Genomic DNA, 19,880 nt, shown 5'->3' with positions numbered 1-19,880 from the left:
CAAAAATAATGTTTGTATCCTCAGACGAAAGTCTGACTGTCGATATCGATAGTAATTTCTTGCTGCTGAAGAACTACTCAAATGCTTGCTTGCTTGCTGAAGAAGATAGTTCTTTAGGAGGTTAAAAGATCTAAAACTTCGCAAAGCAATAGGTAATTACCGTACCGTAGGTACATTACAAAATATATCAGTTCAAAAAGTCATTTCATATACATTTTTAAAAATAATATCTTGTTTTAATCCTACAGGCCAAGGTGAACTAATAAAATCAGCCTTGCGGAACGTTAATGATAAGAAAGCGAATGCGAACCTATTGCGCTAACTTTATTTTATTCTGAACGTCGCGTAACTTCTGAACGCACGCGTGTTTTCTGACAGATGCCAACTGCTTGGCAGCTGCCTAGTGCCTGTGCCTGCTTGCTCTGTGTGATAAAAATTAGGGGTGCAGTGTTTGCCGTTTTTCATTAAATATTAATTAAAGTTGATTTTTAAATGTGTTCTGTGAATGTTAATAAAAGAATAACAGTGCGAATGTGTAAATAATTATAATTTCATTGAGTGATGAAGCAAAAGAAACATTTTCATTAGACTGTTTGTTTGTTGTGCAGTGGTGACCGGTCTGGGATTAAAAAAAACAATATGGGTAAGTATGCCGGTTTTTAAAGAACTTATTCTAGAATTAATGTAGAAAGAATAAGCCTATTAACCAGACAATGTTTTTTATTTTCGTAAAATTCTTATTGGAAATATCAACGGAACACTGCGTGTCGGCGTTGTGTTCAAAATATCGATTTTTCACATGCCGTTCTATTGAGAAGTTGGATCGATATTAAATTAAATATGTCTTTATTATTAACGTGTACTGTAGAAAACCTTCGGTGCGCGTTGTAGGTTCATTAACAGAAAATTATTTTACTTAGGTAGGAAATTGAAGTTTTCAGAAGTTCAACTTGGTTTTTCCACGGAAAGCATGGAATCTTTATATACCTGAAAGATAAATATAATTTATCATAGAAAAACAGTTTTATAATAAGATAGCTTATAAATGCTTAAGTAAGTCATGATTTTTTTTTAATTTAATGTTGCTGATGATAATTTCAGCTTAAATAAATATAAAAAAGGTTCATTGTACTCAACAAGACACTCTGCCGGTATACTTAGATGCTGGGACATTTACAAGCTATTCTGTATTGTCTTTTTTGAGTTAGGATAGGATACTTATGAAAATAATTTCATAACATATGAAGAGAATATGGTTCTTTTTATTTTGTCATCTAGACTGGACATATTGCTCTTTTTCAAACAAACTAAACATTTTATAGTACATGTAAGCTTGTGCTGCATTATACATTATATATTATAATATATAACACTAGCGGATGCTGGCGACTTCATCCGGCGTGAAATTTAGTTTTTCAATAATCCCTCGGGAATCATGGATTTTTCCAGGATAAAAAGCAGCACAGGAAGAAATGTGTTAATCCAGAGTAAAATCTATTTCCATTCCAAATCGCTTCAACATACAAACATCCATACAAACTTTCACATTTATAATATTTGTAGACCACTTTATTACAAGTGAATAAATAGGTATTATGATTTTATAAATGAACTAAAAATGGCTATGTATGGTATATATTCAGTAAGAAGTGGGTGCCAGAAAGACCAGCTAATTAGACTTGCTAATTAGAGCTCGAGTCTCCTCTCAGAATGTGAGGGGTTAGGCCAGTAGTCCACCACACTGGCCCAATGCGGATTGGCAGACTTCACACACGCAGAGAATAAACAAAATTCTCAGGTAACCTGCATACCAGAGAATTTTCTTGATTCTCTGATCAAGAAAATTCTCTGGTATGCAGGTTTCCTCACAATGTTTTTCCTTCACCATTTGAGACACATAATATTTAATTTCTAAAAAGTTGGAGGTGCATGCCCTAACCTATGCTCTCTGGCTATCGAAGGCCGAGGTCATATCCACTGGGCTTTCACGTCTTAATACAAGGCACAACAGGCTCCTAATCTGACTATAGATCTACAGTAATTATAGTTATAGATATTTGCAAGAAGTTTTTCAACACAACTTCATAGTTAGTGTATAACACAGTTAACACAGCCTCACTAAGTGGTATGTGTTCAGGCAAGTGATTATATCACTCGCACTACACAATGGTCCACTAATCACTTCAGCCTTGAGCGTGTTGTCACTAGGAAGTTGGTGTTTGTTTGAGACTTATATTTTGTTAATGTTTGTGAAGGCCAAAACTTGCACTCACTAAGATAACTAAATATGTGCCTCTCTTTCTAAGATGATGATAATAATGAATACACTTAAGTATTGCAATAGGGTAGTTGACTTATATCAAATATAATATAAACAATATTATTTTCCCATAGTACATGGAATGAGGGTCCATAATATATCTATATTAATTAACTAATAAAAGTTCAGGATATCTTATAAAACTTAATTTAAAAATATATATATTTTTTAATTATATAAAAAACTGCTGTCTATTTTGTGATGTCACAATGTTACTTGACATATTATAACAAATCTGTTGATTTGTTATAGTGACGTCATGAAACAGTTGAAATATAAAACCATGGCCAACAGGCGTTTTGGCTCATATTGTCAAAAACATATTTAAAAACTAAAATTTTGCTAAAACTAAAATGGAAGCATGCACTGGCAAGTAATTATGATAACATTATCAGTTTATCAGTCACCTTAACAGAAGCACTTCTTACAATGCACTCACTGTGGATTAATTATTTTGTGGTGGGCTGATTTAATTAATTAAGCAATTTAATTTAAAATCTATGGTTCCCGAGGAATTAAATTTCACGCGGACGAAGTCGCTGGCGTCCGCTAGTATTAAAATAAATCAATGGACGGAGAGCCTGTAAATGCCAGACATACCTCACTAGGCTGAAAGTTTTGTCAGCCTTTGCATCAACCTTAGGTAGTATGCTAGTCAATTATAGTTTACATTGTGGTGGCTTTGGAATTCATGACCCCAGTCATCAGCCACTTAGCTTCGCAGCAACCCTTCGGAAAACACTGTTAAAGATTTTTAGGAGAGCTTCAAGGGACTCGAAGGGACTGGCGACTGAAGACTTGATTCCTAATGATATCCCGTAGAAAATATCAAAAAATACTTGGACAATTGGAAATTTAGACACTTTAGATTCTATTCTATTAGAAACGTACCTTTCAAAGTCGCCACGGTGCAATATCTATGATTTTTTTTTATTCCTTACGAGTTAGCTCTTGACTACAATCTCACCTGATGGTAAGTGATGATGCAATCTAAGATGTAAGCGGACTAACTTGTTAGGAGGAGGATGAAAATCCACCCCCTTTCGGCATAAATTGGTTACCGTGCTTACTTACCTATAGCGGTAGAAGCATGACAAACTTTCAGTATTCATAAAATGTGGTATGTCTGGCTATCGCGGACTTTCGTTTTAAATTTACTCATTATTCATAATGGTCGTCCGCAAATTGTCGCTTGCTTCTATTCACAAGATAACCATAATAAAGTTCGCTACTTCACTGCACCACAGTATAACCAGTAGTTGGACTTCATACTAAAGGTCGAAACGCGAGCTATACCTACGCACCTCGTACGTGGGGTGAAGACCGTTGCGACTGTGCCGCGGTGACGAACGCAGTGTATTGGATTTTTTAATTATGACGACTAGGAAAAAGTTATTAGTTTTATAAAGTTTGATTAATATTTTGTATTCTAAAGGCATAATTTAAAATATATTTATATAAATAAATGCTTAAATAATAAAATTGTGTAAATAGGTAAATGACGAAAACGGTAATATAATATTATTAAATAATTATTTATACAACACGCATTTTATTGATCACTTCCTATTTTACTACAATTTACTAAGTATTTTATTTGTTTATTTAAAAAAAAGTATATTTACAATCACATAACTAAATGGAAACACAAAGTTGGCAAATGTAATTAAAATGCTGGAGCCGGGCAGCCCTATCGTATGTTTACGGAGCGCGCGGCTGTAGGTATTTATTTCAAAAATACGGGCGAGTTATTATACTGCTTGTTATATCTACTGTGACTGCACCATCGAAAAAGAGGTCACTACACTATAATGAGTGCAACAATTTCATGGCAACACCCATGCGCTGGTAGTGGCGGTGCAATGACACGACTAGCACTATTAGCCCAGTCTAGCCGGCTAGTCTGATGCACTCACGAATGCAACTTAATGCTACGGTTTTTTTACTTGCGTAAGGCTGCCAGTCCACTGAAGCGGAGCGAGGCAGCGGAGCCGAGAAACGCGAGAAATATTCGATCCGATTAGATATCCCCGTCATTTGCAAGTAGCGTAAAACATTTCATATCCCTTTCGCACACATCTCAGAAACTAAGCTCGTATATGCGCAAAATATAATGAATTATCTCGTTCTATACCTGGCATCGACATATTTTTTAATTCTTATAATGTCTTTAAAAAAAACTTGAGTTCTTACCCATAATAATTAAGTTAAGTTATGTCTTGTTATTTTGTTCCTTGCGTGATATTTGACGGTTTACATGTTTCTTTAGTGAATGTTGTGTGCACTTGTCATAGATGTACGTATAAGTCAATGTGAGCTATTTATATATTGTTTGTGTATGTCTCTATATGTATATTGTAAGTGTACGTAAATAAATAAATATTAACCAATAGGATTGCACAAATCCTCCGTTGACAGGGACTTGCGAGCTAGTTTAAAAATTTATATAAAACCGGTAAGTGAAGCGAGAAGTTTCTTCGAGAAGTCGCTTTGCTCCGCACGCTCGCTCCGCTCCGGTGTACAGAAACAGTACGCAACTCACAAATTAGTGTGTTTTTCCGCTACGCTCCCTCGCCCCGCTTTGGTGGACAGGGAGCCTTAGTTCTCGCTTGCTACTTGTCAGTGTAATATACGTTCGTAATAGTTACTCTTAAGTTTTTATTTTACGTACGTTACACCTACTCTGTTGTATCTCTATAGTGTACACTAGCGCCCGCGACTTCGTCCGCGTGGAAATTGATGTAAACTTTCAACCCCTATTTCACGCATGTTTTATTTATGTTAATTAATAATTTTACAAAAAATATAACTCAAAACATGAGCGATTTATATTAAGACTGCAAGCCATTTACGGGTAGAATTTTAAAACATCTTGAATAACATTATTTTTAGTACTATTCTAGTAATACACATACAACATTTTACAAATGTAACTTGTAAAATTAAGGACTATCCATACAAGCTATCAACCCCTGTTTCTCCCCCTTCTGATTTAATTTTCGCGACAAAAAGTATGCTATAGCCTTCTTCGTATTATGCTCTCAAATCGTGCCAAGTTTCATTTTAATTCGTTTAGTAGTTTCAGCGTGATGCCCGGTCAACTAAAATACGGACAGACACGTAGACAAAAAAAAAATATTATTGGCTTCAGTATCGATTATATAATGCCCACCAACAAAAAATTTCAAAATATCTTCAATGTACATATGTTCTTGAATTTGACCTGTTACAATTTTATTATAAGTGTACATTAAGTTTGCGTCAATAGGTCCAAAAGTAGGTCTATACATCATCATCATCATATCAGCCGATGTTCGTCCACTGCAGGACATAGGCCTTTTGTAGGGACTTCCAAACATCACGATACTGAGCCATCTGCATCCAACGAATACCTGCGACTCGCTTGATGTCGTCAGTCCACCTGGGGGGGGGGGTCGACCAACACTGCGCTTTGTAGTGCGGAGTCGCCATTTTAGCAACTTGGGACCCCAACGTCCATCGGCTCTTCGAACTATGTGCCCCGCCCATTGCCACTTCAGCTTCGCGACTCGTTGAGCTATGTCGGTGACTGATTCTTCTGTGGATCTCCTCATTTCTGATTCGATCACGCAGAGATACTCCGAGCATAGCTCGTTCCATCGCCCGCTGTGTGACCGACGAGGTCTATACCTAGTCTAATATTACAAACTAATTACAACCCCTAACCGTGACTTGTATCGCACTCGTAGATGCTATCGATTGTTCTGGAAACTAGGAGGGCTTCACCGCCTTATGAACACCCCTCGGAAATTTCGCAAGCCGATTATTTTGGGGTGAAGAGATCGCTCGTTTTATTAGATTACTATTTGTGTTGTTGGGGTGCTAAATGGCAAACGGGTGACCGATGTAGGGTGCACTGTCATTGCTGGGTAGCATTTTGAAAAGAGCATTCATTTGATCTTGCTTGCTTTTTACCCCTATTCTGTGGCTTTACACAGGGGAACACTAAATACCGGGTGCTATATGTTTGACGTCTATCTGTGACGACTGTCTATCTGTGACGGCCTCCGTGGCTCAGTGGTATGCGCAGTGGATTTACAAAACGGAGGTCCTGGGTTCGATCCCCGGCTGGGCTGATTGAGATTTTCCTAATTGGTCCAGGTCTGGCTGGTGGGAGGCTTTGGCCGTGGCCAGTTACGTATGTAGGTACGATGTCGTGTAGAAACCGAAAAGGGGTGCGGATTTTCATCCTCCTTAACTAAGCATTGCGCGTCTTAATAAGGCTCATAACCCACTATACCTAACCAAAATGTTCGCGGTTCGCTATCTCTCGCAACGTTTCGCAGCGTCACTGCGAGCGGGTAACGCGACACCGCCACATCTGACACCGCGCCGCTTCGACAGTTCCACACACATTCCTCGATATCACTCCGATACTGATTACACACATTTTACTACTCGCTCTTTACGACATAACAACCGACCTCTCTGGCGCTGGTAGTGTTTTTTTTATTTTTATTATTTACAAGTTAGCCCTTGACTACAATCTCACCTGATGGTAAGTGATGATGCAGTCTAAGATGGAAGCAGGCTAACTTGTTAGGAGGAGGTTGAAAATCCCCTTTCGGTTTCTACACGGCATCGTACCGAAACGGTAAATCGCTTAGCGATACGTCTTTGCCGGCTAGTGGGAGGCTTGGCCTGGACAAATTAAGAAAATTTCAATCTGCCCAGCCGGGGATCGAACCCAGGACCTCCGTCTTATAAATTCACCGCGCATACCACTGCGCCACGGAGGCTGTCAAAACATAAGAACATAATAATATTATGATGTTATTTTTCACTTTTTAGTTTAGGTTTGAAGTCGGTTGTATTTTTTTTATTAACATTTTATTATTTTTAGTCCCCCCCCCCCCCCCCTACGACAGTCACAACCCATCATCTCTAGTTCATGTTCTTGAGTACTCAACTCAAGAACTCAAGGCTTCGTGAGTTTTGTCTTAACATTAGGTACTATTGGTCTATCAAATAGGTATGTACTATGAACTATGTAGTAAAAGTCTGACATAGTTGCTTCCTCGGACCAGCCGGGTGCTTGTGAAATAATTAGTTGCATTCACTTGTTAACTTTACAAGTGGTGTTGTCACTTGTGTGGCGCAATTGTTACATGTTACATGTTGCAAGTGTAACACTACCCACGTTGCGTTCTGTTACATTGTTGTTTGTGTGGATTTCTGCTTTTCTTGCTTCATCATCATCCTACAGCCAGCCGTTTTGGCTGGTGGGAGGCTTCGGCCGTGGCTAGTTACCACCCTACCGACAAAGACGTACCGCCAAGCGATTTAGCGTTCCGGTACGATGCCGTGTAGAAACCGAAAGTGGTGTGGATTTTCATCCTCCTTCTAATAAGTTAGCCCGCTTCTATCGTAGACTGTATCATCACTTACCATCAGGTGAGATTGTAGTCAAGGGCTAACTTGTAAAAAAAAAAAAAAAAGTTATAGTTTTGACTCACGGTTTCTCAAAATGGCTTGACATTTGACGGTAGGGGGCTCGCGACAAGGTTTACAACGTAGACAGACATAAGACATACAAAGTGGACAGTTTCCTTTGCAAATTGTAAGTAAAACTGTCTTATACTACAAGTATAGGGAAAAATCCTTAAACTATATTGTAATTGAATCATAGAAAATATTTATTTAAACACCGGAACCCTCGGTGTGCGGGTCCGATTCGCACTTGTCCGGTTTTTCTATTGCAATATTATGGAAAACATTCACCATAGTTAAGTACGTGTGCGCGCGCGTGTGTATGTGTGTGTGTGTGTGTGTGTGTATGTGTGATATTTTTTTTTGTCACCGAAGAACGTATAAGATGCCATTCCATATTCACGGTTTCTGTATTTGCGGCACATTTATCTCCCGCGAAAAAGGAGCTTTTAAGTAGATACTTTATTAAAAAAAAAAGGGGTGTGGATTTTCATCCTCCTCGTAACAAGTTAGCCCGCTTCCATCTTAAACTGCATCATCACTTACCATCAGGTAAGATTGTAGTCAAGGGCTAAACTTGTAAAGAATAAACAAAAAAAAAAAAATCTAAAAGTTATGTAACTTTCTTATTGACTTGTTACATTTACCTGTTGTATTAGATCTACTTTAGGTACAGGTTTACATACATGGTAATACGGTTTCCGCGTTATGTAACACTGTTTATGTAATGGCTCTCTGAATATAATGCAGGTACAGAAACATGATTTAATCGGTCAATAGTGCCCAATTTGTATGGGCAGTAGGGCGAGTATACATTTACCTACGGATTGAGGACAAAACACAATGACATCTGCATGAAATTATCTCTTTTTTTTAATATTTTTTTTACTTACTTTTTACGTCGTTTGAATTAAAGTTTATGTTCACCGACACCACATAAAATCTATAAATACTACTTGAAAATCCATCGAGTTTTACTCTTTTACACTGACCTCGTAAGTCTTCAAGAGTTATGAGGTCGACGGACCTCGTGCCACACTACATAAAGTAAGGTCAAAAAATCCTCGTAACGCACCAGAGTAAAGTACAGAAAAATCAGTGCCGCAGCGAATGTGTTAATATATATAATAAGTATAAATAAATAGATGTTATATGTATAATATCTCTTTACACATAATATGGCGAAGGTAATTTAATTAAAAAACCAACACTAGAGGGGCTACCGATGTGTTTACTTTTGTGATATAAGTATTTACTAATAAAAGAATTTTTGAGAAATTTCAACATACATATTTATTTATTTATTTATTTATTTAAGAAGACCAACCGCAGAACATTGTATCGTGTATACATATTGATTACATACGTTCTGCCCAATGGTGAATGTTTAACTTAATACAGATCTTCACAACGTTTACAATATTTAAAAATATAACACATAGTTTATGTTATCTAACTACAATATATATCTTAATTCTAAAAATTAAAAAATATCACAAACTATTTACAATACTACAAATTAAATTAAATTAAAACACAAAAATACACAAATACAAATTAAATTAAAACAAACAAAAAATGAAAAAATACAAATTAAATTGAATTAACAGAACAAAAGTACAATAATTGAATATTGGTTATTAAATGAAAATGTCAAATAAAATAATGTCAAATTATAATGTCATATTATAATTTATAAGATATTTTTTAAGAAGAAGTGTAGTTTTTTTCATGTGGACTATGTCGCGGTAGTCTACCATTGTTATTATTGGGGTTATCACACGGAAATTGGATATTAATTATACCTATCTAATAAATTGAAAATTTCCAAAATCATGGTGAGCCGAGTGGGTTGGGCACGGATGAGTCAGGTTATCGTATCGGGTAAGTGGGTGAAGGCGAGCAAGTGTTAACCGCGCTCACCCAAACCCGGACCGGTTACAGTAGTGCGCGTATTAACTAATGTGGCGATTCAATCGATTTGGGCGAAAACAGCCGCATTTAGAAAGAAAATAAATTTATTCAAATCTAAAAGTTACAGACAGTCAGTACCCTATCTTTATGACAGCATGTCTGTCTGTAACCCTTAAAAAGAAAGGGTGTACAGCTCAGCATATGCCGTGCACTACGTACAAGCATAATACACGGCGCTGATTTTCAGGCAAGACCCCTGTGACGTCACAGCTTATATAATTGTACAAATAAATTCAAATTAACTATATTAAAATAAGCATTTAGCTACATACCAGTACAATTTAGTGTGCTACTACGCGGTAAATGACTACATGCATGATATAGAAAAATAATAAAAACGATCTCCCTATCACTCGACAACTAAAGCTACGCCCAAACTGGGCTCCATAGCTTGCATTATACATATAACTAGCGGACGCCCGCGACTTCGTCCGCGTAAAAATTGATGTAAACTTCTCTACCTCTACCTTACCCTGTTCGTAAACCTACCCAACCCTAACCTACCTTACTCTTACCCTACCGCTAACGCTAACCCTACCCTCCCCCCACCTTACCCCTACCCTAACCCTACCCGTAACCTATCCATACCCTATCCTACCCTACCCTTAATCTACCCCTACCTTACTCCTACCCTACCGCTAACCCTAACTCTTCCCTACCCCTACCTTACCCCTACCCTAACCCTACCCTACCCGTACCCAACCCCTACCCTACCTTACCCTACCTTACCCCTATCCTACTCCTCCCCTACCCTATACGTTCCCTATCCTTCCCCTACCTCTACCTTGCCCCTACCCTACACTACCTCTACCTTATCCGTACCCTACCCTACCCTGCCCTACACTTTCCCTAAATTACCCCTACCCTACCTCTATCCTACCCCTTCCCTACTCCTATCCTATCCCTACCCTCAGCAAAATTGGTCCAGCCTTTTGTGCGTGGTGCAATGACTAAAAGACTATAATTTCCCAAGCGACTTCTATCCTAATACTATAAAGAGGTAAGGTATGTGTGGTTGTCGGGGGTAATCTCTGGATCTACTGGACCGATTTGGAAAATTCTTTTACCAAGAGAAAGCTACATTATTTGCGAGTGTCATAGGCTATGTTTGGTCCTCATATTCACACGGGAACGGGAACCACGTAATTGAAACCACAGGGCGTCATATAGCGGCATTTTTGCGACTTTCAGAAATTTTGTATTATCTCCGAAACTATATACGTAATTAACATACTGTAAAGGGCAAATCTTATCTCTATAATATCCTTGTGATTATTAAATAATTTATTTTGATAAGGATTTAAGTTTAGTTGTGTAAATAATGACGTAAACCTTAGTTTAAAATTTAAATAATTTATTAAAGTACTAAAGGTACTATATCTGCTAAAATATAAAAGATAGATATATGGTGTCGCGGACTTTTTTGTAGAACTTTTAAGGGTTCAAAAAGCCTCCATACATTTATTTCAGTTATACGCAATGGTTGAGGCAGCGCATGCGAATAAGTAAGTTTTTCGATCCGACCTGTAAGAGAAAACCCGCGATAACTCAGTAGTTATATATGATAGAAATATAAAATATAGCCTATAGCACTCCCCGATAACGTAGCATTCTACTGGTGAAAGAAGTTTTAAAATCGAACCAGTAGTTCCGAAGATTACCCCATTTCAAAAAATTGTTACAAATTTACAAACTTACAAACTTACAAACTTTACCTCTTTATAATATGAGTATAGATATAGATAAAAGTGTGACTAGTATAATTTTTATATTATATAATGTAAAATATGTATTGCTTGAATGATAATTAATGAATAAATGAATTTATTTTTCATGCTCGTGCTTGATTATGTTTGATGGAAAGATACCTATTCAACATTGCCTCGAAGGTGTTTAAATTGTAGATGGAAAGAGACGCCGGACGCTTTTTGCTGTGCAAATTAGAGAAAAATTAAAAAAAAATTCTGGTGTGACCTGCTTGCTGGTCCATTCACTAATTTGGTTTTAATTAAAAATATATTTAAATAAATATCAAATCAACTAAGAGATGTCATCTACCTACTGTCCTGGAAAGAGAACTTACTATAGTTATGTGGATACATTATACATTTATATACTACATATATGTATATCTATTTTAAACTAGCGGACGCCCGCGACTTCGTCCGCGTGAAACTCGATGTAAACTTTCAACTACCTCTACCCTACCCCTACCCTACCCTACCCCTACCCTACCCCTACCATACCCCTACCATACCCCTACCCTACCCTTACCCTACCCCTACCCTACGTTGAAATGTTTCCTGAATTTCCTTTGCTATAAACCTCACGGAGCCCGAGACCTTTTCAACGAATGCAAAACCGTGGAAATTGGTTCGTGCGTTCTAAAGTTAATAGCGTCAGGAAGGAAAACCCGACTTTATTTATTTTATTATTACTTTTTTTATAAAAAAAAAAGGTTCTTCTCCTGGCTCTAAACCCTGCCAATTTTCAGCTAAATCGGTTCAGCCGTTCTTGAGTTATAAGTGGAGTAACTAACACGACTTTCTTTTATATATATAGATTTGGAACCGATATAGTAAACGACGCAAACGTTTTCCCGATCAGTCCGTGAGCTCACCCTGGGGTCATGCCTGAATTCTGGGGTCATTTCATGCACTACACATCTAACAGTATTAACCATCATTGGGTGCTTTCTAGGCAGGCGCGTACCATTATACCACTAGACCTTTACATAGTCAAGCGCATTCCCATAAAAAGTCCTATATAAAATGGCAAAGGTCTGGCCATGACATACCATACGCTAGCCTTTCTACTGACCGCGAAGCTAACGAAGTATCTAATTTCATCCAAATGACATCAACTTTCTTCCACATTACACTGATGCATGTTGCTGCGTGATTAAGGTCATTCGCCCAAATGTCGGTGAAATTGCCAATTTGCTGAATTACCTACTCTCGAGATACCTAATAGTGATGTGGAGTATAACAAATAATGGTCATTTGTTTCATAATTTTTTAAGGTTCCGTACGTCTAAAGGAAAAATTTGAACCCTTCTATGTATACGTAAGTTCTTATAGGCATTGTAATTTTACACTTCCAAATAGAAGACGACGGCATAATTAAGGGATTAAACAAGAAAACAGTAAAATATTTTTTTTAAGTCCACGTCCACTCACAGCATGCGCTTGTTGCATACTAAGATAAGATGTGCGCCTGCACGTCTTTGAGTAATGATTTAACATTGTGCGTTCTTTAATATGGAACAATTTGATCAAATAAGAGCTTAAGGGTTGCATTAAAGGAAAACCTGACTAAAAAGTAGCCCATTAGAAACACATTTGATTCTAATTCTCCTTTAACTACCAAACTGTAGGCACTCAAATGATTTAGTTTGAATATGTTATTTAGTTAAGATATTCTCCAAGAACCTTGGCGGTGCATAATTATCATACATAAGTTATTGATAACCGGCAGTTAACAAGATAAACTAATCAATTAGAACCAAAACTACGCGTCATTGATTGGCATAAATAAACAATTTATCTGCTATAAACATTCTATTTATTTGTTATTCTAAGCTTTAAATTATATTAACAGACGTAATATTCCCTTTTCCATTAAAATAATGGGAATAAAATAAGCCTATGTTCCTTTTAGTAAAATTCAATCAAAAATCATTTTGTTTTTTTTTTTTATTATGACCAAAATTCCCAATCCCCTCGCAACTAGTCGGGAAAGACTGTATTAGGAGTGGGTAAGACAATAGACCAACGGGGAGGGGATTGAACCGTTTGCCTGTCAAATTCTACGGTAAAAAACCGACAGACAAGCAACATTGCGACGGTGCTACGGAGTATACCATTTTTAATGCGTCGTCAGTTCCCCACCAATGGGGATGATGACTAGGTTTGAATATATTGATTTTTATGATACATTCGGGTAAATAAGGTAAATTTTAACCAATTTATACATAAAAACAAAAAGCAAATATTGACTGGATATTTGCAAAATAAATGAGATTATAAAATTTCAAAATCTATTAAAAATCTTTTATCGTAATTAGATGAAAATTCATACAGTTTTAGCTTCCTTACATTAAATGTGACATTTTTCAATAAACATAAACGCACAAATAACAAAGATATTACTAATTTTGTTTGAACGCCCATACAAATCTAACGATCAGCGAGCCAACGACGTCACTAAATCGTGCCATTTTGTATGGAGCGTTTTTCAGGGATCCGCGGCAGCGCCGCAAATCTGACCCTTTAAATCCCTGTAGCTCCGAAAGTAATGATCGCAGATACCCTGTTACTTTTACAAAATTGATTTACTGTTAGCATACTCTTTATATACAATTTAAAAAACTGTCATCATCCCTATTACTTAATTTCAAGCAAATCAATTGAAATACGTGGATTACTGTCGATCAGTTCAGTTAATCGAACTCAATCCAAGCAATCAAATGTACAAGTTTCACTAATTTCACGTTTAATGTTATTCAAATTGAAATTTTCTTTTGTCGCATCACATCTACGCGATTCTCGATTTTACATAGCGGCTTCTTGGATTTACTTTCGATTTGCGGTCGACGGGTACGGTGGGACGCACGAACTGACAATTAGTAATACCAAATCAACGCGTATTGAAGTAGAAATTAGTTTTCCGAGTATCGCACCACAATCATTATCTATTTGAAGCGCCGGTATAAGTATGAAAATCAAAAATCATTTATTTCAAGTAGGCTCAGTTTACAAGCACTTTTGACACGTCAGTTGACTATTTGTAAAGATCCTACCACCGGTTCGGAAGGCAGGTTCAGCTGAGAAGAAACCGGCAAGAAACTCAACAGTTGCTCTTTTTAAAAAATCATACAGTATTATAATTTACAATTGATGGTAACATTACAATTTCTTATAGTTTTACTTTTTGTGTGAAGGTGAAAGCTGATCCAATGGCCTCCAAGCGCTTTTATCTTTAAGGAACTCATCAATGTTGTAGTACTCTCGATTTACTACATTTTCTTAATGACAAAGATACTTTAAAGAAAATATTTTTTGTCCCTAAACCCGTCAACCTATATTGCAGGGTCTAAGTTCCATATCCCTTATCCTATACGGAGCAAGGCAATCCCTTATCCTATAAGGACCTTTAGTCATCATATCAGCCGATGGACGTCCACTGCAGGACATAGGCCTTTTGTAGAGACTTCCAAACATCACGATACTGAGCCACCTGCATCCAGCGAATCCCTGCGACTCGCTTGATGTCGTCAGTCCACCTGGTGGGCGGGCTACCAACACTGCGCTTTGTAGTGCGGGGTCGCCAGTCGGGGGGGGGGGACCTTTAGTGGGCCGCTAAAATAGGCTTATAATGGTATCTGTAGGCTATAGTTTTTCACCTGCCATAAGTCCATCCCTGAGAATTGAGAATGATTGCGCAGTGTACTGGTTTTTTTTTCTATTCTTTACAAATTAGCCCTTGACTACAATCTCACCTGATGGTAAGTGATGATGTAATCTAAGATGGAAGCGGACTATGGCGGAGCGGAGGATGAAAATCCACACTCCTTTCAGTTTCTACACGACATTGTACCGGAACGCTAAATCGCTTGGCGGTACGTCTTTGTCGGTAGGGTGGTAACTAGCCACGGCCGAAGCCTCCCACCAGCTAGACCTGGACCAATTAAGAAAACCTCAATCGGCCCAGCCGGCAATCGAACCCAGGACCTCCGTCATTAAATCCACCGCGCATACCACTGCGCCACGGAGGCTGTCAATGGTCCGTGACAATCGGTCGCCGATCCCGGAAGTGTCCGTATATAGCGCGTCCGTATATACGGATGTGTATCCGGACTCACGCGGGTCAAGTCTGTGTAGCCATCTAATTTTTTAATTTACCTACTATAAAAAAAAATAAGCCGACTACTTAAAGTCGGAAGTCAAAGTCAAAATTCGTCTAATTCATCATCATCATAATCAACCCATATACGGCTCACTGCTGAGCTTTGAACCCTCGTAACTTTGAGAAGAAGAAGAAGAAGAAGAAATATACTTTATTGTACATTAAAAACAAAAATAAACAATAACTTATAATAACACTTAGAAACTAATGTACAAATGGCGGTCTTATCGCTAAAGAGCGATCTCTTCCAGACAACCACTGTGGAAGAGAAAAAAAAAAACGTAAGCACCGATTCGGGTATACGCACACAAAAAATAAAAAAAGTTAAGTAATTTAAATACATAAATATTAAGCAATAATACATAATAATAATACATAGACTATACTTAACTACATCATACATATATACAAAGAAATACATATATACATACATACATACATACATACATACATACATACATACATACATACATACATACATACACACATACATACATACATACATGAAAACCTGCAAAACATAAAAACAAGACGGCATCTAATGGAAGACAAAAGAAAAATAAATAAACAAAATAATTCAAAAATAATAATAAATAAACATACACATATAAGCGTAATTTGGATTAATAAGTTAAATTAAAAGATCAGGGAGGAAAAAAGTGCATGTTTACCAGCCGTTTGAAAGAGGTTAGAGATTGGGCACGCCGAGTGTCTAAGGGCAATGAATTCCAGAGCCGAGCAGCTTTAACAGAAAAGGATTTAGAATAGAAGGAAGTATTATGGGAAGGAATTTTTAAGATTAGGTTGTCTTCAGAGCGAAGGGAGCGACAGTGAGTATCACTTAGAAAGCTAAAACGCTCTTTTAAATAAATCGGAGTCGTAGGATTAAACAGGACATTATACAAAAAAGACAGAATGTGAGTATTCCTGCGAAGGCGGATCGAGGGCCACTTGAGTTTTTCGCGAAATTCGGAAACATGATCATATTTGCGAAGTCCAAATATGAATCTTATACAAACATTCTGAATGCGCTCAAGTTTATCCAGTAATTCTTCACTCAAATTTAGATAACAAGTGTCTGCGTAATCGAGAATTGGTAACAGGAGAGATTGTGCAAGCGCAATTTTAGTAGATAAAGGAAGGAAGTTTCGTAACCTACGAAGTGACCCCACGGATGCAAACACCTTCCCACTTACTCTGCTTACCTGAGGGGCCCAAGTGAAATACTTGTCAAAAGTAACTCCGAGATTTTTAACCGTGTCACTAAATGGCACACGCGTTCCATCAAAGATTACGTATGGAATATTATCCCAGTCAATACGTGCAACCAAACTGTGACTGCCTATAATAATAACTTGGGTTTTAGACGGATTGACTTTAAGGCCATAAGCCTTACTCCATTGCACTATACAATTTAAATCTTTATTTATGGCATCTATTGCATTGGGTAAATCAGCCAGTTTGGACTGAGCATATATTTGGAGATCATCTGCATACAGGTGATAGAGCGAGGTAAGTTGAAGAGTAATAGAACTTATAAAAAGAGAAAAAAGAAGAGGAGACAACACGCCACCTTGCGGTACGCCGGCAGAAATTGTGCACCAATCAGACACAGAGTCATTGACTCGCACACGCTGCCGACGTCCGAACAAGTAACTATGAAACCAGTCAATCACATTAGGAGATATGTTGAGAGAAGCTAGTTTGGCTAGTAGAAGTTCGAAATCGACATTATTAAATGCATTGCTGAAATCTAGTAAGGCCAACACTGTGTCACACTGATTGTCCATATTAAAAATATTTGAGTTTAATTTTTCGACTTCAAATAATCACCGTTCTCATAACAATACCTGACATTTGCAAATTAGGCTTATTGAAATACATGAAAGCCGTGATAGCCCAGTGGATATGACATCTGCCTCCGATTCCGGAGGGTTCGAATCCGGTCCGGGGCATGCACCTCCAACTTTTCAGTTGTGTGCATTTTAAGAAATTAAATATCACGGGTCACAAACGGTGAAGGAAAACATCGTGAGGAAACCTGCATACCAGAGAATTGTGTGAAGTTTGCCAAACCGCATTCGGCCAGGCAGCGTGGTGGACTATTGGCCTAACCTCTTTTATTCTGAGAGCAGACTCGAGCAGGCTCAGCAGTGAGCCGAATATGGGTTGATAACAACTCCTAAGATAGCTCTCTCCATCTCCCGCAGTAATCAGTGTTATCAAGTCCATAAGTAATAAGTACCACAAGGTAATTATGAGGCGTAGAGTCTGTAATCTCATATGTAGGTCTCCATAGACATAATAATATCAAGGCAATAGAAATGGCAGAACAGGACACCACATAGTATGTAAATATGTCGCTAACATATACCCATAGATAGTTTGTAGTCGTAGGATTCGTAAGTCGTTTTATGTGCCCCGAAATGGGAGCCCTTGACGAATCGCTACGCTACGATAAGTACGCTTGTGTGCGTGTCGGCGAGGGTAATTAGCTTAGCTCTTACGTTCACATAGTCACAGAAGTGGATTACGTTTGGAGTGAAAAACAAATTTCCACCCCCTATTTTAGGGAAATGGGGGTTACAAAGAGACAGAAAGTAGCCTTTGTCACTCTACATCTTTTCAACTATCTCCACTTATAAGAATTACGTCAATTTGTCGCTCCGTTTGCCATGAAAGACTAACAAACAAACAGTCAGCACAAACACTTTCACATGTATAATATTATAAGTATGAATATGTATTGATTTGGCCGGCGGGAGGCTTCGGCCGTGACTAGTTACCAACCTACCGGCAAACACGTACCGCCAAGCGATTTAGCGTTCAAACGATGTCGTGTAGAAGCCGAAAGGGGTGTGGATTTTCATCCTCCTCCTAACAAGTTAGTCCGCTTTCATCTTAGACTACATCATCACTTACCATCAGGTGAGATAGTAATAGGTGTAGTCAAGGGCTCACTTGTAATGAATAAAAAAATTGTGGGGACCAGGGACATTTTAGGCTTGGATATTTGAGGAATCAAGCCACGGTGTTGGCGGCGCTGGATGTGATAAGTCTGTGAACTGATTCGGCTTACATTTTTGCTGTGCTTAGGTAATTTCAATAATAATTATCTGAATCTATCCTCTATTTTAGTCTTACCATGTACCTGATGAATTTAGAATGTCTTATAAAAATCAATATATTCAAACCTAGTCATCATCCCCATTTTGTTGGTGAATTTGAGTGCGATACAAGTCCACAGGTAATTGGTCTGAGGTACAAGGTAATTATCAGGCGTATAGTCTGTAATCTCATTTGTAGGTCTCCCCAGATCGCCGACAGTGGCCGAGGCGTGATAACTTTCATTTCCGTCTGTAATGATTATGTGTTCAGCTGCACTGGGCCCACTTCTAGTGCATAGGTTCCCGACTGATCAGGAAGTGAGTTTAGGGTTGCGACGCGGCGGCGAACGAAAAAGTTATCGATAGAAAAGTGCTTGTAAACAAAGCCTTTTATGAAATTAAATATCACGTGTCTCAAACGGTGAAGGAAAACGTCGTGAGGAAACCTGCATACCAGAGAATTTTCTTGATTCTCTGCGTGTGTGTAGTCTGCCAATCCGTATTGGGCCAGCGTGGTGGACTATTAGCCTAACCCGTCTCATTCTGATAGGAGACTCGAGCTCAGCAGTGAGCCGAATATGGGTTGATAATGGTAATGATGAAACAAAGCCTAATTGAAATAAATTAATTTTGATTTGATTTGAAAATTCTATACTCCTGTAATAATATTTTAAAGAGGTAAAGTTTGTGGTATTGTAGTGGGTTATCTTTAGATGAATCGATTTTCAAAATTCTTTTGCCATTATAAAGCCACGTTATTTGTGAGTGTCAAAGGTGATATTGAATCCCAGTACACTCACGGGAACGAGTACTACGTTAGTAAAACCGCGGGGCGTCGGTTAGAAATACGTATTTGAATTCGTTTATTGGACGACGAATTATACTAATAGCATTAACAACTGAGTCTTAGGGCCATAAATCATTTCTCTATATCTATCTCGCTTGCACTTATGGGTCTTATGGAGCCGTCTAGTGAAGGGTGTAACAATGAAAGACATATTATCGATAAGTAAAGTTTATTATCGTATCTTGTTCACAAAATTAAAAAAATTAACAATATTTGATTTAATATAATACATATTTCATATTATATAATTATTAAC

The 19,880-nt window shown here is 37.7% G+C and overlaps 2 protein-coding genes across 2 annotated transcripts in view; both read left to right on the top strand.

The window, feature by feature from the left end:
• LOC112054743 (protein C12orf4 homolog) overlaps positions 1 to 19,880 on the top strand; it is a 140,920-nt gene that overhangs the window by 90,974 nt on the left and 30,066 nt on the right. The window lies entirely within an intron of this gene.
• The window catches only part of LOC112055725 (actin-binding LIM protein 3), a 128,105-nt gene continuing 108,589 nt past the window's right edge, over positions 365 to 19,880 (top strand). Inside the window, exon 1 of the mRNA XM_052889116.1 lies at positions 365 to 643. Within this exon, the coding sequence (XP_052745076.1) occupies positions 640 to 643 (4 nt within the window). The 5' untranslated portion in view covers positions 365 to 639. The remainder of the gene's footprint in view (positions 644 to 19,880) is intronic.

This window comes from Bicyclus anynana, chromosome 24 (genome assembly GCF_947172395.1).
Source record: "Bicyclus anynana chromosome 24, ilBicAnyn1.1, whole genome shotgun sequence".
Taxonomy (NCBI): Eukaryota; Metazoa; Arthropoda; class Insecta; order Lepidoptera; family Nymphalidae; genus Bicyclus; species Bicyclus anynana.
This window is presented reverse-complemented; position numbering and strand designations above follow the sequence as displayed.